The following is a 21,381-nucleotide window of genomic DNA, read 5'->3' as shown; positions in this document are numbered from 1 at the left end:
TGAGCAGCAGAAGGCACATCACTGTGTGTGACTTTTCTGCTAGATTTATAGTGAGGGCTATAAAAATATGGGTGGGTGGGGCAAGAGGATCCTCAAGAATTTATAAGTCTTTTGTTTTAAGCATAAAATAAAAGAAGGCAGGCAGGAAGTCACAGTTAAACAGTGTTCAGTTTGTGCTTGGCGTACCAGTGTCTGGATGATCTGATGGGCGAATGCTGGACACTTAACATTGTTCCTGATAAATTAGAAATACAAATGCTATGAAGCTCATTGTTCATATGGTGTTGCTAAAGCTGAAAGCTTCACAAATAATGCAGAATGTTTCTAGGGAGGTATGTTACTCATGGCCTGTTCTGTGTCTATTGGTCTTTCCAGGTGTTCCAGGACCTTGGCACTTCTGTGTTGTCAGGTGCATTTAGAGGATACAACATCTGCCTTTTTGCATATGGACAAACAGGCTCAGGAAAAACTTACACAATGATGGGAACACCTGTGAGTTACACCATTTGTTTTACACTTACAGTTGAGGATGGGATGTAGAAACATTGTTTTATTCTTAAACTGTCATTATGGTGCTGGTTTACCAGAATGCTTACGTATGTTTTTTCTTGGTGTTTTTTTATATATAAAATAAGAGGCAAGCCTTTACACTTAGGTAAATAACGTAGCATCAGCTAAAAAAAATAGCAAATGTGGTGGTGTTGAAATATTTCTTATTTCTTTATCTTATAATTTGTGAAACTTATTGCTGTCTTAGAAGACAAAAAATCTATATCCCTGAATGGTTCTACTTTTCAGAAAAGTATAGCTCAAGATAATGCTAAGTATTCCTTCTCATGGATTTTTTTTTTTTTTTTGGCAATCTTAGCCATGCTGAAATTAAATTATGTTCACAAAAATCTGGAAACAATTCAAATAAATGCTTTTATAACAAGCTTCATTATCTACTTGAGACATTTATCTGTTGCAGAAGCTATACTTTGGCCTGCAGAAACTAATATTTGCTTTGCTTACAACTTTGAAATGAATTGAGTGGTGTTTTTAGAAACTGTTGCATTTTAAGTTACTTGGCTACCAGGAGCCACTTACAGTGCCCTTTTACCCTTGGTACTTAGTTTGATGGGAGTCAGTTGAGGAATTGCTGTGTTTGGCTGCAACGCAAGGTGATTTGATCTCTATCCATAAATGTTATTGGTTGTTGGTTAAGTGTGAGTTGTCTGTTAAAAGGAGAAATTCTATTTTTTTTTTTTTTTTTTTTGAGTGGGCAGCTATTTACTTCCCTTATGCTAATTCAACTTATAAAGTGAAATACAAACAAAATTTGTTCAAGCTTCAGAGATACAAAAAGACTGTTCTGGCATGGTTTGTGCTTTTGACAAGAGTTTGGGTTTATTTACTTATTTTTAACCCACAGACATCACCAATTGAATTTTGTCAGATCATGACCTGATTCTCTGTTTTGTTTTAAATCAAGCTTAACTCCATGAAATGTTAAAATAAAAGTTAAGGAGAGATGAACTAGGCTATTTGTATTAAATTATTTTGAAAGTATTTTAGCAATTCGGAATAGCCAACTCTTGAAATTATCATTATTTCTTTCTAAGGAAATTTCCAGGTAGTCATGATATTGATTAGATATTTCTGGCTGATAGAGAGGTTTGTTTCTCTAATGAAATCCAGCTTTGATTTAATCTTTAGTAATATGCATTCACTGTGAAATAGTGTTCATAACTAGCAAGAATCAAGTGTTTGGTCTAAACTGAACTTTTGTCCATGGAAGTACATTTACTTGAAGAATCTGGAATTTCTCTGTACCCCCAACCCTCTTTGAGCATACCCTCCAAAAGCTTTTCATGCTGTTCAGCAAGGCGATTCCAGCTAAGCCTGAGAATCTTTCTCAGGGTGTTGCAGTCACCAAAGTGTGAGCAATCATGTCAGAACAGCTTGTTACACAAAAGCAGAGCTGTGTAGCCTGTTGAGGCAAATTTTAAATTGGGTAGTTTGAGTGTTTTTAGCAGCCAATATCTTTTCTCTGACAGGCCATATTTATAACTCTGGAACTGAAAGTTCTGTGATGCCATAGCACAAAAAATAAAGTAGAATAAGGAAAAACAAAATACTGGAACCAGTCAAAATAGTCTGTATTTTCCTGGCTTTATCTGTATTGCAACACCTTTGACAAAGGCATGCCCAGCGTCTTCACATTGAACAGTGCTTAGATCTAACCCAAGAAGTCTCTAAATTTCTTATTGATGCTGTGTAATTGCTCTTAAATGACCTTTCCTACGAGAAGCATTTTCACTGAAGCTAAGACAGGTGACATTTCGCAGCACACTAGTCCCATGCTAGATGCTTCAGCTGGAGTAGTAGGGCACTGCCATGCTGTTATGAACTGCAATACAGAGTGGTTTGTGTTGTAAGCTACCATACAGTCATAACCGCAGTGCTGTGCCATGATTCCATCCTTTTCATATTATTTGGGTGTTATTTAAAAATTAATTTTGCAACAATGATAAAAAGTATATTGTTTAATTATTTTTTTTGTGTTGTTATTTGAAGGCATCCATTGGGCTGACACCTCGTATATGTGAGGTACTTATTTTTTATTTCACTTGTAATTGTTTAAGCTGTTAGATTTTCTTGATGGATTTAAAATGTACATCAACTGGTTTGTGCAGGGCCTCTTTTCAAGGAAAGATGATTACTCAGACCAGACAGCATCTTGCAGAGTAAAGGTCAGGTAAGTTTGTCATCATTTTGGGAATCCTATGGATGCTTTCAAAAATACATTCCAGTAGTTATACAAAGCAGAGACTAGTTTATTTTGTTTCTGTTTTCTCAGATAATAATAATTTTGGAACAAGGAGGAGAACACAGGGGAATGATGAGAAAGTGTTGGTGTTAGTTTTCCATCTCAGTATAGATCTGTCTGTTCACTTTTGTGTAGACAGCTGAATTTGCTTCCTGTTTAACTCGTAAATTTGAGCCATAGTTCTCCGTTCCCTTCCATGGTTTCCACTGGCTTAATTAAGCACTGCATTTAGAAACTTGAGGATTTAAGCTTACTAGTGTTAAAAAAGCAGATTTTTGAATTTTTAAATTGCCTAATGCCTCTTGCTTCTTGGAAGTTTGCTACTCTTAGTTCTTTAACATGCACTTTGTAAGAAGGAGCAGTAACAGAGATAATGAATTAATTAACTTTGTTGTGAATGTCAATGCAAGATTCAGGTAGTTACACTAGGTATATTCTTTCTGTTTTTTTTTTTTTGTTTTTTTTTTGGTTGTTTTTCTGTGTGTGTTTTTTTTCCAGTTGCGTACACTTAACATTGCATTTTTTGCTTTTCAGTTTTCTAGAAATATATAATGAGCGCGTCCGAGATTTGCTAAAACAGTCAGACCACAAGAAACCTTACACACTCAGAGTCAGAGAACACCCTGAAACAGGACCATATGTACAAGGTGAGAGTGGGCTTCACTACTAGCATCAGAGATTTATGTAAATGTGTATCAAGACTTTAAGTATTGTGTATGTTGTGTCCTGATTCTCATTGCTTCCACTCTTCCACAGTTACTTTCCTCAAATATTTTTCTTGCTAATATGAACACGTATAATATTCTGCAAGCTTTGCCTCTGTTATCCCATGGACTGTATATCCTGCACTGTTCTGTTTGTCTTTCCAGGTGTAGGTCATGTATGAGCCACAGTGTTTTGCTTTTGTTGTTTCACATCTAACTTGAGCAAGAGATCCACCAACATCAGCTCTAAATGGATTGTACAGACCAGCCTAAGGTCCCTTTAATATCTGTTTCAGTCCTTGGCAGCAGTATTTTTGTAAAATAATAATAAAAAAGTAGCTGCTTGATGTTCTAGATTGCACCATGAGAAGCAATTAAAATCTATATTACCCAGATGAGAACACAATATGCTTAATTTCCGTTCTTAAAACTCAAAAGGCACAGGATGGGTTATATAAGTCAGTTATACTAACAAAAACATCACATACTTTTTAACTCACACTTGCAACTACAGTCCCTCAGGTGTCTTTGTGTTTTCTAGTGAATCATAGCTTTCAAATCAGGTGACAGAAGAGACTGGATGAAAACAAAAATCATTTATGTTTCCATTCCAGATGTCTGTCTTATTTTTAGTTCTTATCTTCTCCCATATTTTTTGTACTTCCAGTTCATTTCCACTTTTGATTGATACCTTTTCTTCAGGGTCTTGCATAGCTTTAACTTGGAATCTGGCCACTGTTCCTTTGTAAATTATCACTGATGTAAAATTTGCCTGCTACATTGCAGTTTATCTGACCAATGTCTAGAAAGAGTACCATATCTCAAAATCAGTGCACCAGTGCAAAATTGTACAGCGTAACTTTACAGCCAAGATCAGAAGGAAGAACCTTTTCTGAACTGTTGCAAGTTTCAGAAATTGGTAAGTTTGTTTAGAAACCAAATGTACCCATTTCCACCTGCCTTGTCTCTGCAGTGTGCAGAATTCCAAACTTGCCTCTGGTATGAGAGTCTCTGAAACTGCTTGGCTGGCCACCAATGGGTTGTAACACCTGGGAGGTATAAGTTTAATAAGCAAAATGCATATCACACAGAATTTTATTGGTTCTATCACATGAGATCAAATACTGATTAGTTCTGTCTTTTAAGTACAGAGTTCGTTTCTGTTCATTTTGTAAATTCTTTTTTTCTCTCCTGGTTCAGTTGTCTCCTGTTTTTCTTTATCACATCATTACATGTCATATTGCTATCCTCAATTCAGAGATTTAAGCTGAGATATGACAGCAGCTAGGGTGACTTGTTTGAGTCAGGGATTGAATGGCCACCTGCATATCAGTAACAGTACATCTGACAGTTGACGGTTGTTACTGATTTCTCTCAAAATTTGAAATGAGCATTTGGGAAGTGTTTAACTTGCATGGTCCTATACACAAGAGACTATCTGGCATTCTGGTCATTTCAGCTGTGTTTTCCCAGCACATCAGCATCCTGTTCGAGGAGAGTTGGAAAATAGATGAATTGATGGTCTCATTAGTATGGCAAACTTATCATTCTTTGAAAAGCAGATCCATAGACATTTGGCCTTTATTGAGGCCTTTCCAAGATTCTCTTTCTACCTGCTCGTTATCAGAGAACATTACTCTTGGTGGAGTACAGATACTAATTATTTTCTTTTTGCAGCTGCTTATTCACCACACAAGAAAAGGTCTTTAAACTGCTTCCTTCCTTGGCAATTTTCATCCCTTTTCTCAGGACTGTATCTCCAGTGATTCCTTGGCTACATATAATGGAGTTTCCTTGTTTCAAAAGTAAATGAAGTTATAGCTTCTGCCAATGGGCTGGCTTGCCTTTTGTCACTATTTTGTCTTCATCTGGAACCTTCCAGGCCAAGTTTGTTGTTTCTATTCCAGTTCTGATTTTTTTTTTATTTCGTTTTACCCCTTTTGAGTAAGGACTTACTACTTACACAAATCTAAAAATGCTGGGTAAAACAGTTCTGTGTTAGAGTACTGAAATATTCTGTAACAGTTTCCTTTTGATTAGATTTTGTAATTTTGTAGTATAAGGGAAAAGGATAATGCAAAAAGGTTAACTTAAGTAATACCCAATTTGTTAAGGACTAGCATCTGTGTTTGCATCATACTTCTTGCAAGCTATCAGCAATTGTGAAGTTTGCAGACTTTGATGAGGTGCCCTCCAGTGTACTGACAGTGTGTCAGTTGTGTGGTTGGTGTCAATGATACCCAGAGTACAGTTTGCAGTTGGATGAAGAACAGGCAGAGGAAAATCAGAATTTAACCCTTTTAAGGATGGTTAGTTGCTCTGATATTCACATTATCATGGGCAATGTATTTTCCACTTGCAAGCCCAGTCAGGAAGTCCCAGCTCTGAACACTAAGTGTTTTGAATAGTTTCCAGCCCATCATTTTTCCACGTAAGGGCTGTGAGATTGTAGCCTTTAAAATGCTAAAAGTGTTCCAGTGCTTTAGATTGGAATCGTTTCAAACTTCTCCCTCACAGATGGTTGCACTGTTAAGGAATCAGCCTCTCTTAAATCAGGAAATGATGCAATCTATTTTGTTTCTGAGACGGATTTCTGGGGGAGATTCAGTCTTACTCTGAGACAGATTTCTATATGAGCAAGAGGTTTTGATCTTTCTGTTGGACTTGAAGATGACCTTTCTTTCTCCACCACCCAGAAAAAAAACACTTTGTTGTTCCTTCTCAAGCAATATTTACAAATTTAATTTACCTTATTGAAAAACAAAATGTTTTAGAACTCTGTGTTAGATTCAGTATTCCATTACTTAGGGAAATGTGGATAGGCAACAATTTCTTCCATGCTGTCATTATATAAAGTATTTTTATTCAGTTAAGTAAAACCCTGAAAAATGGTAGGGGAAAACAATGTATGATGGTTTCCATATTCTGAGATATGAAGATCCCAGAACTATTGGAAAAATAAGGCCTCTTTCTCAAATGGAAAATGTGATGACTTCTGGAATTATTGTATTGGAAAGCAACACTGGAGAGCAGAAGAAAAGCTTTGCTTTGAAAATTATCCTATACTTTGTGTGTGTGCAAGTATGTGAGGGGCCTTTTTGAAGTGTGGGTGATTCTTTTTTTGGTTTTTTTTCTTCATGTCAGAATATATTCTAATTCTTTAACAACTATCTTTGGCTTAGATTTTGTTTTCATTTAAAGCTATGTAACCTGTCAATATCTAAGGATGGACTCTCTGACAATGTCAGAAATACCCATTTCAGTCTTGTTGAATTTTATATTCGTCTTGGCTCAAGTTCTAGCACTATATATGTTATTTGGTCCAAATAAATTACATTTTTTTTCAGTATTCTGCCTTCATTCACACTTCTGTGGTCTGCAATAAAACAAAACCTGAATCAGTGCAGTCATGAGGGGGAAAAAAGTATCCCTGGACTGCATGAAGACTTTCTTCACAACTTGAGGTTTTTTTTAGGAGCTGCTGCAGTACAAATGATAACTAATCATCACCATAAAATGCAAATGAGGCACATTAAACCAGATTTATGTGAAATACAAGCCTGTTGAAATTAATTTTGTGTGTCTGCTAGAATTTGCATATTGTAAGGTGCTGAAAATGCCACTACAGCATAGCAGTGTGCTGCCCTCCACTGGGGCCATGTTAGTCACAATGATCACTGATTCAGTTGGCTCTGCAATGCAGTATTTCTTTCATTTGTTTTCTCCGTGTTTGTGTTTTGTGTTTTTTTTTTTTTACCCCTATAATAATATAATAATAAAATCAACTACAGAATGTACAGGAAGCAGAAGATGTAAAAAGGCCACTTGTTTCATATTTGAGTACCCTCTGGGGAGAACAGTGTGAAGACTCCTCAGTGTTGCAGACTCAAATATAGTTAAGTAAATGGTAAATATTCACAGTAGGTAGTTCCCAATTCTGTTAGTCATGTGAGCAGAACCATTATTCAGAGGCAGTGACCAAAAGCTTCTTTACAGGCTGTGAACCCAATTAGTAGCAATGACATAGCTGAAGATTTCTTACAGAGCTTCAGTTATACATATTTTTAAATACCATTGTTCTACAGACAGGTTGGAAAAGGTCTGTACTTTAAAGGTACAAGGCATTTTTTTTACTGATGTCACTGCATCTGAAAGGTGTACTGCTATATTTTATTTTTTTAAATCATAACTAATTGAGCAACTACTTGTAAAACAGGCTGATGTCTCAGTAGTATTGTTATGCTTCTGATGTTTGGATGAATTGTTATTATTATTTCCCAGTGATTAATAAGATGAACTGATTGAAAATTCCTGACAAAAATATGCATTCAACTCTTTTATAATCTTTGGCAGGATTATCTCAGCATTTAGTTACAGACTACAAGCAAGTTGTAGAACTTCTTGAAGAGGGAATAGCTAAAAGGTATTTTCTAAAACAAACGATCTTTATTTAACACTTCTTTCACCATATTTGGATTTCATTTATTTTTGTTTTACATCCAGTGTTGCCAATGCTTTGTCTGTGATACAATGTCAGATACGATGTGTGATACTACATATCTTCATATTATCCACAATAACAGTGACAAGGACTCATGAAGTTGTTTAACGAATTTGTCACATTTCTTCATAACTGAACCCGTGCTGATTTACCCACAATATTCTGCCATCTGTCTGGAATAAAAAATGCATGCCAGGAAAATGTTTTGTTGTAAACAGGCTTTATTTCTTCTCCACTTCCTTATGTAGACTGCATAGCTTTCAACTCATTTGTTAGTGTAACTTAACAATGTATAACAGCTGAAAAGATAGTGTATTTGTTTTACAATTATCTGTTAGAATTTTATAGTTCTGTTGTTCTTACTCCAAATCACAAACATCTGCCAGGACAGAAGTGTGGGAATTGGCATACCAGTGAAGTTGACAATTTTGGCTCTCATTAGTCAAGATTTTTGTTTGTTTGTTTTAATTTTTTTTTTTTTTTACAGGCAGCTTTGGACATCAATACAATTGCCATTAAAGTGATAGAAAAGGGTATAATTTGAAATGACCCCCCAAAACCAAATCACAGTTCCAAGATTCAAATTACTTCTTATTATAAGAAGTGTTGAGATGTTAGAATATCAGTGGCACTGTGAAGTAAATAAAAACTAAGCTGCATTATCATAAAAACATAGAATATACAGCAGGATTAAGTTTTGCTGCTTCTGCTTTTAGCAATCAATAGAGGTACCTCTATGATAAGAAGGGAGCTTTTTGGAATAACTGCAAAATTCCAGTCTGCCTACTAGTGTTGTCCTACAGTGGTCTCATTGCTGAGGAAACAGAAGATACAGAGAAAACAAAATCAGAATTTCAGTATTTTGTGTGTAGGTTTCTTTGATGCTGAATTTTCAAACCTTGTCACTTGTGTGAAGCCACGCAACTTCTCTTTCTGGGTAACTTTTCAAAAATTGTTTTGGATTATACTCCTATTTACCTACTGTCTTTATTTTTATGAAATATTCTGCTGAGTATTTATTAGCACATTATAAATGTAGTCTGGCTAATTTTAAACATCTGCAGCCTGGCATGTGCTGCCCCATGTAAATCAGCAAGCTCTTACAGGGGGAGAAGGGTGGGGAACAGATCGCAGTTGTCTCACATGGCTGTAGGCAGGAGAGGAGCTGGTGGGGCATGATGGCCCGGAGGTTTATGTAGGAAAGATCACGCCCTTGCATATGGCTGGTGCCTTTCACTTTTGCTTTATAAACTTCAGTGCTGTTCCCCTGTACTCTCTGCCCTTTGTAGAACTGTTTGCTGTTTTCTGCCCTTTACCTAATTGTTTGTCTTCCTCCTCCAAGATCTTGGAGATTAGTTCACCTTTTTCTGCTTCCTCAGTTAAGGCTCATTTATAGTTATGATGCATTAGACTGCTTGTAGCTTTTGGCAGTGCCTGGTCACGTTTGTGAAGTTGTAGAAAGCAGGGAGCAACAAGTAACAAACAGAGTTCTGCTTTTGGCCTCCTGTGGTAGGCTCGCAGCTGCTGTGCTCTACTGCAGTTAATTTTTGCAGTACTCTGATAGCTGGGCTCAAAACAAAGACATGGTCCCATAGTCATTGTTTCCGCTACTAAAAGTACCTGCTTTTGTCAATGTAAGATGAACAAAATTGATGCTGAAAGCTGCACACGTAACTGATAATCAATAATGAGTAATTTTGTATTCAAGAGAAACTTCAAGAGTGACAAAGGAAAGGATCTGTGACTTGGTTTCAGCTGTGGGAAAAACCTTTCTTTCATTGGTTTGTCCAAACAAGGACAAGATGGACAAGGAAAGTAGAATTTCCAAAAGTTTGTTACAGAGTGGAAGAGTGCCACTGCTGCTCCTCCTCCTGCATCTGGTACCTGCTAACCAGAATGCATGGGTCAGAGGGCTAGAACCTGAGGTCTAACCTGTCCATATGGGAAAGGCAAGCGCTATGCAAGTGAATCACAATATTCATTTGGTACTTGTAGGCTTGCTAATCTCATTGGCCTCTTCTAATGGTGTAAAACTGCTGCAGCAGCCCTGTGACAGAAGAGTTACCCGAAAATGGTGTAGGAAGCTTTTTGGATCCTTTGAAAGGTTAAGAAATAAAAATGAGAACAATATGAAGAAAAAAGTATTGGGCCAGCACATTCAGTGAAGTCTGGGGTGAGCTGTGTGAGGCTATGACTGTCTGTACTTCTTTGCTGTGTTCTACCCTCCTGCAACCGCTTATGCCTGTACTGCAAGACACTTTGGGATATTTCTTCAGAGTGCTGCTGGAAGGCTAAACCAACTTTAACTTCACTGTTGGTTTCTATCTGTCAGGTCCTGTGACTGTGTGATCATATCCAAGAATGCAGCATACCGAATTATCAAATTTTCACATTCCTTCATCTTCATCAACTCTGCTCTGTTTATTTGTGCTTCGTCTGAATACAGGGAAATAAGCCTGATGTAATTGAATGGTTTGCTCTTCTTTCTAGAATTACAGCAGCTACACATATCCACAATGCCAGCAGCAGATCTCATGCTATCTTCACCATCCACTATACTCAGGTTAGCTAAAAATAATCCAACTTCCTTTTCACTCTATGAAAAGCATTGTTCAATGTGTTGAGCATTGTTTAATTGTCACTGTTCTGTGCTGTTTGTAATAATCTTGGTGGAAACTGTTACTGATTTCCTTTGGATCACACTGCAGATGTATTACCCTTCCTACACTGCCTGATGTGTTGTGTTTACGGAAGTATTCTTGTTTCTTTATACAAGCTCATAATTAGCAGTGATGCCAAAGACTTGCTGTAAAAAGAAATGTTTAAAGCTTTACCCAGCCCTTTGAAATGCATTATCCCTTGTTAGGATGCTGTGAAAATGATCTGTGGATATGTTTGAAGTTATGTTTTGTCACGCTCATTTAGGATCCTTAACTGAAGTATATGTGGCATTAGTTTAATGCCAAAGTTTTGTATCTATCCAGCATTTCAGATGTGCTCATCTCTTTAGCATTTGGCATCCAGTCCTCTCAGAGACAATGCACCCTTTCTCTGGAGGAATTATATCCTTCCCAGGAAGGGAAGTCTTTCAGTGATCCAATAGACCTTTTCTATCTCACACTTCTAACATCCTGTAATCACAAAACATTTGGGGATATTTTTCAGTAGTTTCACAAAAGACCTTTGGAATACATTAGGGGAAAATAACTGTGCAAGATCTACGAGAAAGGCTTTCACAGTCGCTAGGCAGTAAAGTTTGTTTTTTTTTTTTTTCAAGAGGAAATCCGCGTAAGAGCATAGTTTCTCTGTCAGCTGAGAAAGCTGTTGAGCTAATGGTTTGAACATGGCCAGTGAGTCAAGGTCACAAAGAAAGGCAGTGACAGAGTCAGAAGTGCAAATCAATTTCAAACAAAAGAAGGCACCTATTTTATTGTCATTAATGAATTAGGAAGAATAATCTTCCTTATTTATGTTTTTTCTTTAGGCTATATTGGAGAACAATCTCCCCTCTGAAATTGCAAGCAAGATCAACTTAGTGGACCTTGCAGGCAGGTAATAACAATACACCAAATGGCAAAAAGCTAACTTTATCTGAAGAGGCTGTAGTACTGCCTTAAAATATGAAATTTAATATTTTAAAACTTCAATAACACAACAGTAAGTCCATCTTTTGTATATGGTAACAAGGAATATTGAACTAATGTCGTCTCTGTCATCCATTCTTCTGGACTGGGTACTGGATTTCATTGGGGAAAGAAATTCCTGTGTCCTAAGGTCCAATACTTTGCTGTTGCAAACATTTAATGTAATTCCACTTAACCCTGTATCTTTTTTAATTTTCTCTTCTCTTCTCTTCTCTTCTCTTCTCTTCTCTTCTCTTCTCTCCTTTCCTCTCCTTTCCTCTCCTTTCCTCTCCTTTCCTCTCCTTTCCTCTCCTTTCCTCTCCTTTCCTCTCCTTTCCTCTCCTTTCCTCTCCTTTCCTCTCCTTTCCTCTCCTTTCCTCTCCTTTCCTCTCCTTTCCTCTCCTTTCCTCTCCTTTCCTCTCCTTTCCTCTCCTTTCCTCTCCTTTCCTCTCCTTTCCTCTCCTTTCCTCTCCTTTCCTTTTCTTTTCGCTATTAGTGGAATTACCAGATCTGAGCTTGAAAAGAGAAAAAATGAGTATATTTTTTATGGCTGCCTAGCATGGGAAAATATTCTTATCTCTCTACTTATATTGTGTTTCAAAAGCTCCTAAGTCTCTGATCTTAGTTATACTTTTCAATGAGGAACAGGGGGGGATGGTTTTAAACTGGAAGAGGGGAGATTTAGATGAGGTGTAAGGAGGAAATTCTTTACTGAGAGGATAGTGAAGCACTTGAAAAGGTTGCCCAGAGAAGTTGTGGATGCCCCATCCTTGGAAGTGTTCAAGGCCAGGTTGGATGGGGTATTGAACAACCTGATCTAGTGGGCTCATGGCAGAGGGGTGATAACTAGGTGATCTTTAAGGTCCCTTCCAACCCAAACCCCATTCTATGATATCATACATGTGGTTATGATGGATGTGACAGAGAATATTAGGATAGAAGTTGTGCTGAAGAGTTGTAGAGCAGTTGGAGAACATGACATTTTTCCTTTCCAAGAACGTAAATCCCCGTGCACATCTGAGCAGAGAAAGTAGTAATGAGGGGATGTATAGATTCTGGACTGAGCCCTTAAAGGTTGTGTAACGTGTGTTGTCTCTTAGTTGGAACCCCTGCTAAACTTTGGTTGCCCAGTTCAGTCTTGAATTTAAGTTCTGGTGGGTCTTAAGCAGCATTTTGTTCCAGTGGCCTCTTCTGATGGTTGTTTGGACGTCTGAATCAGAAAGTGATATTTCATGTGAAGTGTTCAAAATGTGTTGTTTTAATTGTACACTTTGCTATTTCTGTTTTCTTGTGTGTAAGGAAAATGTGTGATGCTTTCATGTTGTGTGTTAATACTTAAACGTTTTTATTTGGTTTGCATTGTCTTTCCCATGCTTGTGTGCTTCAGTGAAAGAGCCAATCCCAGCTACTGTAAAGATCGAATTACAGAAGGTGCCAATATTAATAAGTCATTGGTTACGCTTGGAATTGTCATCTCCACTTTAGGTAAGTGCACAGTAGTTCTTTATATTCGAGAGTAGCAATAAAAGCATAGGACTCAACCACGATGTGCTATATCTTAATCTTTACATTTACAATAAAAAGCTGAACAGAACAGCTGTGTGGCTTCATAAACTGCAATGACATTTAAGAAAATTAAATAGTAATGACAGAAAAAGATAACTCATTTCCTGTGCTCTGTTGCATTTCTCCTTCAGCACAAAATTCACAGATGTTCAGCAGCTGCCAGAGCATAAACACCCTAACAAGTGAAGGGGAGAGCAGTCATGTGGACAGCCCTTCCACAGGCAGTGTCAGTGGGACCAGACGGCCAGCTTACATCCCATACCGTGACTCCATCCTCACCTGGCTTCTGAAGGACAGTCTGGGGGGCAACTCCAAGACCATTATGATTGCCAGTGAGCTTGATTTCTTTTCATTGTTATCATTTTGCACTACATTACTCCCCTGAAATACATCTCTTTTGAGGTGCAAAGTCAGCTATGTCACTTTGAGTCTGACCTTATAAAGATTTTCATAAATACTTCATAGGATACATCAGGAAATAAAAAGGTGTGCTGATTGTTCATGAAGTTAAGCATAAGAGTCTTTCCAATGTCATAGTTTTGATTTAATGTGATTTACTCACTTATAAATACAAGTTTGAAAAGTCATTTTCTGTGAGCTTGATGAATCCCCAAGGATATTTTGGGTTTTGTTTTATAAAGTCAAGCTGAAAAACATCCCCATTTTTGAAGTGTTTGCTTAAACTGATCACTTCTTTTAAATAAAATCAGTGTTTGCTTTCTATCTGCAGCTATTTCTCCTGCCAGTTCCAGCTACAACGAGACCATGAGTACCTTGAGATATGCTTCAAATGCCAAAAATATTATTAACAAGCCCAGAGTGAATGAGGTGAGGCCTTGAGTTCCTCTTTTCATTCTTGTTCAGTTTTGTTGTGTGTATTTTGTAAGCTTCAATATACCTATTCTCTGAATAAAATTCGTACCTCTCTCTCATGCTAGCTGGAGCAAAATGGGAGACTGGGTATTACAGAAATTATTTGATTCCTTGCTTGCATCTTACATAATTTAGAATTTCACACCTTTTTTACATTCTTCATATCTATTCCATCAGTTTCCATCTTTCTTCCCTTTGAATTGTTGTGACATGCATATTCACCCTATGTCTTTATCCTAAATATTGGTGGAGTTACAAATCCATTACATTATTCACTACTATTTAATGTACTAATACAAATGTGTAACCTTACAGCACTTCCTTCAGGCATGGTAAAGGAACAATGTTAAGGTTGCAAAGTCAAGAATTCAAAAATTTTGCCAGGCTTAAGGTAGCCTATGTGGTCTCAATTTGTTTTCTTTTCAGTAGACATCATGATGAAGCTTTTTAATACATAGGAAGAAGTTTTGCCACAGAACCACAGCTTCATTCTTTGCACAGAATATCCAGGGGTGAACTCTGACTGTATGGTAAATTCATCTCTTTGATTGTGCAGGAGTCCTACACAGACTGCACAAGTTAAAAGGTGGCAGGGTGTTAAAGGAAGAGTCTGATGCTGCCTTGGGGAACTGAATGCTGTCTCTGCCCCTGTGTGACTCAAGCAACCTTGTGTATTTACTACACTAAAATGCTTTAGGGCTGTGTTTTCTAAAAGTATTATTTTGTATTTTTTCTATATACCATGAATTTCAAAGACATGACTTCTGTGCGGAAGTTCTATTTGTTCAGCTTCTTGAGTTAGACTGCTTCCATTCTCTGTTTAAAGAGTGCCTTATAACTAGTTTTTAGACAGCACTAGTAGTCTGCTTTTCACAGCAGTAGTCTCAACTCTGACAGGCCACATGTGAGTAAATACGGCCCTCCTGGCTCAGCCTCCTGTTTCATAGAGCCTCTCAGCCTCCCAGCTTGCTTCCCCACTGCTCTTTCACACAAATCTGTACTAGCCCCTTAACTCCATCTCTTTGGGTAGTTGCCTTCTTCCCCTTACAGCAAACTGAACCCAGTCAAAATGTCACTGGCAGCATAGAGACAATCATCCTAAACTGTCTGCATAAAGCTCATTCCCATCAACTGCCTATACAGCAGTACTTATTCTGAAAGTATTCTTCTGGGCTCTAGGAACAGCTCTGCATTCCTTTTTTTAGCTATAATTATTTTAACAATGTTTTTTCCAATATCTGTGTCTCAATGTTTCAGGATGCAAATGTAAGACTGATTAGAGAACTGCGAGAAGAAATTGACAGATTGAAAACTATGCTGATAAGCTTTGAACTGGTATGTAGGAACACTTCCCAGCATGAGCTTTAATGGCATTCTAGGTAGCTACAGTAACTTAGTTTCATATAATCTGTTTATCTTCATATTTATTGTATCTGGAGGAAAATTAAATAGTTTGTTATTTTAAATTAAATTAAATGTCTGCATCATTTCCTGATAATTATCAGGCTAACTGCATTTTGGACATTTCTTCTTTTTCTGGCATTATATTGATAATCCTGAAGTATAAGCACTTGTGTGATGGTTAGAAAGGATTTCCTTGCTGTCTTTCATAGAGTTGGCTGGCTTTGTTATGCATTGAAACCAATACCTTGAAATAGAAATGTTTGTTTGTAGGGATACACAAGCACCAAGACAGCAAAGTGTTAATCTCTGTAATTTCTCTGCCAGTTTGTTGCAATCCTATTTTCCCCCAAAAAGTGAACTAGTAGATCTCAACAGTAGTTTGGAGGTTTCAGCCTGCCTGCACACTCTGATCCTCCGAAAGAGGTTACGAGTGTTTCTGAGTCTTCACAATACAGCTGGCACTCTATGTCTTTGCCTTTGGAATAACATCTTCTTGGCTCTCCATGCCACAGGGAGCGTGTTCTGCTGAAAGACACTAGAACCTCAATCCAGGATTTATTTACACAGAAATCTTTCTGTTAATGCACTTTCACCAGTTTTACCCCCAAACTTGCATTCAATAGTTAGAGAGGAGTAGGCAGCATTGCATGTCTATTTTTTTTTTTTGTCTTCCCTTCTCCTGAATTCACCTTGAAATTTGGAGACTGAAAGAACATGCTTGCCAGTTGTTAATAAGGAAACCAACACAGATTTCTGTGACTGTTGTTTGTACAGAGGAATTCCAGTCCTTCTTGGAGCGATGACAGGGATGGAAATCTTACCGAGCTGGTTCTTCAGAATGAGATGAAGGTGCGTATGATCTACATGCTGCTTTAATCCTCTTACATTCCACAGGATTGGAAGGGATAGCATTGCCACAGTTCTGAAATAACAGTGAAAATGTGTTTGCCCAAATCCTTTCATGTTTGCTCTGAATATGTAGGCATTTGCCATCTTTAATGCATGTTGCATGCTCTCTAGGAATTTGTGGTGAGTCTCTTGTGTCCCTAATGGGATGCTGTCTATTGCATTTTACTAAGTCTGCACAATCTATTTCTAGTTTGAAAACTGTCTAAGTATATCACAGTAATTCATTATATGACCCCTTTGTCTTCTAAGTTTAAATTCCTCCAATTTATTTAAAGGAAATTATTGCACAGTCACCAAATTATGATGAAGATTTAGTCATCAGTGATGTGCAGAGGTTTTGGAGATCTTGGTTTTAAGATTTGCTTAAACTTCTCAGGACAGGAAAAATAAGTAGTTAGCATGATCATACATCTTTCTGATATTTTAGGAGTGAGTATTCAGTGGGTTAGCCTGCTTCACTAGGTAGTAGCATAGGTTTAACTTATTTTTGTTGCCACAGAAATGTTCTACAATTAGAAATACACATGCGCTGCAACTGGTGAAAAAATTTTACATACAGTAACTGGAAAACTATGCTTTTTTTTTTTTTTCTAAATAAATTTATGTATGAGAAACATTCAACTACTTATTAAATGAAAGAGTTTTTCCTCCTGTTCTCATTTAAGATTGAGCAACTGACCAAAGACTGGACAAGTAAGTGGATGGACAGGAAGGCCATCATGGAAGAATACAGTGTGGACATCAACAAAGAAAAAGCTGGAGTAACAATAGATTCCAGTTTACCTCATCTAATGGCCATGGATGATGATATCCTCAGCACAGGAGTGGTGCTATATCATCTCAGGGTGAGATAATGTCACTTATCTTGTTTTTCCTTTAAATTTAAAAACATGTTTTATTTGGGGAAAAAGAAAAAAAGAATGTAAGTATGGTTAAGGTGACTTTACAACAACAGCTAACAAAAAACAGAGGCCACAATTCACAAAAAGAACAAATACATAGGTGAAAGGAGAACAGTAACAGAAAAGGACAAATGAAAATGGAGGTGGCAGACAAGAATTCATGCATGGAGTAGTAAGTTCACCTCTTATGAATGCCTTTGCAAACTATTTGATAATGCGTGGTAAGCGAAGTGAAATACCCTAATTCAGAATTAGTAGATTGTTCACAAAGCATGAGGACAGGTATGTATCTGTAAAAAGGTAAAGGATGGTGCTTAAAGTGTACCAGATTTACTGGTCTAGATTTTAGTAGGTACTTGTATACTTGCAACTGGAATATTCGTATATTTGTAGATCAGGTACAAAGGTAACTTTTGACTAGACCAATTTGGCAGTGACTTCTGTTTATTGCTATTTTCACTTTATCAGGTGCACCAAGTAGATTCTAGGTGTGTAGCATGAATGCTACTTACTTGTAATCCTATTTGAGTGGAGATTTTCCAGGGTCAGGTGGAAGTCCTGGCTTCATAGCAAATGCTTTGCTGTATAGCTGCTCATTTAAGGAATTGTTATCACTAAGAAGTTTTCATAGCATCGCATGTGTGTTACTCTGGGTTGTGGCTTAAGATATGAGGGCCAGGCTAGCTAGTTTCAGGTGATTTTTTAATCAGGGCTAAGTAAGGGCTAAACTGGGCTTTTTTTTTTCTTTTTTTTTTTTTTTTTTTTGATGTTGTTTAAGCCAATAGAAGTTACCAAAATATTGATGCTGTTTTAACATAAAAAGAATGGTGGATGGGCACCTATTCAGAGAAGCATTAGCAAACTCATTAGCAAACAATTTATTAAATGAAGTTGTCTTGTGAAATTGATCTTGTTGTGTATCTGTCTACTAATAAAATATTTGAATCCAAATCTAGGTTCTATGTCACTTGATACAGTTTTGGGATTTTTTTTTTTTTTTTTCTCTTAAAAAACAGCAACAGATATTTGAAACAGAAATCACACTATTCTTTATTATGTTGAAAGAGAAACCTTACTAATTTGTCTTATGTCAGCACAAAGAAATTGTACCAGGTAATAATTAGGAACCAAATAATAACATCTTGCACTGATCAACATGCTTAAAATTTACTACTCCATTCTGTATTAACATGAAATATTAGTTTAAAGTAATGGCTACAGTTTAAACGTTTTTCCATTCTGTGTCAGTGTGGAAACAGTAAATATTTTCACATAGTAATTTTAACAACACCTGAAGTAATTTTAAGATACTAATTTTAACGAATAAGCCTAGTTTGAAGAGTCACCTTCCAAAGTCATTAGCCAGTGTCTCTGTCAGACTAACATCTTTGTCTCCTCTTTCTTTGCTTCTAGATGCTGCCTTTTCTTTTCTTTGTGCTTTGCATCTTTTAGACTCTGGTGTCTATTACCTTCATCTGATCAGCAAGAAGGTAAAACACTAGCAGTTCCTTACATATTAGGACTTTAATGTATTACAGCATTTTATTTTGTACTTCCTGAGAGAAGCAGCCTTCAGATCATGTAAAGCAGACATTGTTACTCTTTTATTCTCATTATTCCATAATGTTAATTCCATTAATCAATGCTGTGCTGGTGCTTAATGAGCCTTTCTTTCTTAGCTTCTATTTCTTTTTTTCTGGCTTTTGTTAACAAAATTAAGTATTTTTTCTATAGCCTAAATGACCTTAAAAATAAGGATTTGTTGGTATAATTTTAGATGATTTTCTCTTTTTTTCCACTTTTCTGTAAATTAGAGTGCTCCAAAAACTGAAGGGGGGAAGTCATCTCCCTCTTTATGCTTCTCTAAAGTGCTTTGGGAATTCCACCCTTAGTCAGGAAACACTGCCAGAAGAGAGAAACAACATAAAATTACTTGTAGTTATGAAGATGTACCTTAGTATATTAAGGTGAAGTTATGCAGTCATTTGTTCTGAAACAACTGTCTTTCAGTTTTTTAGGTAGAACATTCAATAGTAATTAGGAAAGACTATGAGTATTTAAATTATTAGCTCAGTTAATAGCATTTGAAAAAAAACTTGAAATGGGTCTTGTTTATGGCTAGTTCTGCTTTCTTTTTGTCTTTAACAAGTTAGTTTGCTTGCATACTATCTGCACCATTGCTCTTAGCTGCAGTTTTCAGTTGTACCTAAACTCATCCAGATTCATTCCACTAATTGTGATGCATTTAACTATTGTGAATTTCATGAGCAACCATAATATACTTTTCTGAATTACAAGAAGCTTATTTCAGCATATTGGAAAAAAATATATATATATTTGATATTACAATAACTATCTCCTTCCTTAGTCAATAAGATAGTTGATGAAGAGGTGTTCTGGGAATTAATTTACTTCTTTTTGTGTAAAATATGTGGTGCTAGCTCACTTGGTTTTGTGAAGGCACCGGGCACAATGCAGTCTTCAGCTTCTCCAGAAAGGGAGGAGGTCTCAGCAGGGTTTGCAGCAGAGGGCTCTGTTAGTTGGTTCAGCTCCCCACTGCTCAGAGATTCAAGCTCTGTGAGGTGCTGAAAGGTAATTCTTCCCTTCCCTTCAAATGCAAGAAATGAGTATGATTTACCCATAATTACCTATAACTGCATCATCCTTACTTTTCCCAGTCTTGAGGCTTCTGATGATTACTTCTTACTTATGTTTAAATCTAGGCTACAATATGCTTGGAGCAGAAAGCATATTTAATTTATTCTCATAACAGTATAAAAATCAAGTAGCTTAATGACCATAATTAATTGTATTATTACTTGCAGACTTGCCACTAAAATCGTTTCAGAGTGCATATTAATCAGTTTATAACAATCAAGTATAGTATCTTTTCAGGGCTGGGAAATGGTCTTGCTCTGTTTTCCTGAGGAGAAAGATAAAACCAGTAATGTAACATAATAGGCAAGTAGTAAATTCATTGCTTTTACTGGTAGTATGTTCTCATAGAATTGATTAAATGACACTGTTCTGTTGATATTTGCACTGTACCATAAGAATACTGTCTCCCTCCCATCACTGGCTGATAATGTGCTTTTGATCTGCTTGTTCTTGAGACTTTTGTGCCTGTGTGGTCCTTTCCTGTGAAGTTACTTAATGTTCAAGTTTAGGAACATGTCCATATGCCATAATCACCAAGAAGACTTTTTATAAATGTTATTTATGTTTTGGAAAAAAGTTCACCTTTAGGTAGTTACTTTGAAGAATTCACATTCTCTGACATGGTTGCCTTGTTAAATAGGAATTCAGTTACTTTTATATCTTGATTTTTATTGAGAAAAAAAAAAAAACATTAACTGAATAGTAATTTTGTGACTTCTTTCTTCATGCATGAGTACTTATTTTTAAAAAGAATTATCTCATTTCTGCAAACAACAAATCTCAGTGTAAAAGTTCAAAGCATCAGGACATGTGTTCACATTCAAAATATTTGTCACAAGCACATTCCAGAAATCATCGACTGAGGGTTACTCCATCTACTGGGTTTGTAACAGAAGCTGCCATAGCTGCAGGATAAGAAGTAATTGCATTTCTATGGGGGGCAGCAGGATGAAGTATTACAAAGTAGTTTCTACAGTTTGCTCTAAACAGTCCAAACATTCAGAGGTGATATATTTAAAGTATTTGCTAAGTTTCTGTACATCTAATCCTCATATAGAATTAAGGATATATTCTTCTATTTATATATATATAGCATATATATATTATATACACATAATATATATATATATGCTTTTTTTTATCCTTATATAGAATTAATCTTCAGTAACTGTCTTTAATATTAGTGGTTTTCTTGTTTTAGGAAGGAACAACCAAAATTGGAAGGAGTGATTCAGACCAAGATCAAGACATTGGTAAGAGAATGATATTACAGGTTATTTTATGATATAGTCAGTTCAAAGCAGGTGGTTTACATTCATTTGTATAATAGCTAGGTAATGTTTCTTTTCGTCATTTCTCTTCATTGAAGAAGGTAAGGAGAGAAGAATAATTACATAAGTTGGCTAAGATCTTTATTATTTTTTTGTTG

General features: G+C 36.5%; 1 protein-coding gene across 7 annotated transcripts in view; it reads left to right on the top strand.

The window, feature by feature from the left end:
* Window positions 1–21,381, top strand: part of STARD9 (StAR related lipid transfer domain containing 9) — a 107,481-nt gene that overhangs the window by 46,829 nt on the left and 39,271 nt on the right. For all 7 annotated transcript variants that reach the window (XM_084521374.1, XM_084521373.1, XM_084521372.1 and 4 more), the window contains 14 exons: window positions 376–492; window positions 2,560–2,592; window positions 2,679–2,740; window positions 3,347–3,459; window positions 7,870–7,939; window positions 10,508–10,580; window positions 11,502–11,569; window positions 13,028–13,125; window positions 13,338–13,538; window positions 13,937–14,034; window positions 15,337–15,414; window positions 16,258–16,332; window positions 17,058–17,237; window positions 21,154–21,205. In XM_084521374.1, coding sequence (XP_084377500.1) covers window positions 376–492; window positions 2,560–2,592; window positions 2,679–2,740; window positions 3,347–3,459; window positions 7,870–7,939; window positions 10,508–10,580; window positions 11,502–11,569; window positions 13,028–13,125; window positions 13,338–13,538; window positions 13,937–14,034; window positions 15,337–15,414; window positions 16,258–16,332; window positions 17,058–17,237; window positions 21,154–21,205 — 1,318 coding nt within the window. The remainder of the gene's footprint in view (window positions 1–375; window positions 493–2,559; window positions 2,593–2,678; window positions 2,741–3,346; window positions 3,460–7,869; window positions 7,940–10,507; window positions 10,581–11,501; window positions 11,570–13,027; window positions 13,126–13,337; window positions 13,539–13,936; window positions 14,035–15,336; window positions 15,415–16,257; window positions 16,333–17,057; window positions 17,238–21,153; window positions 21,206–21,381) is intronic.

This window comes from Aythya ferina (assembly GCF_964211825.1).
Source record: "Aythya ferina genome assembly, chromosome: 5".
Lineage (NCBI taxonomy): Eukaryota > Metazoa > Chordata > Aves > Anseriformes > Anatidae > Aythya > Aythya ferina.
The sequence above is the reverse complement of the archived record's forward strand: the minus strand, read 5'-3'. Positions and strand labels throughout refer to the sequence as shown.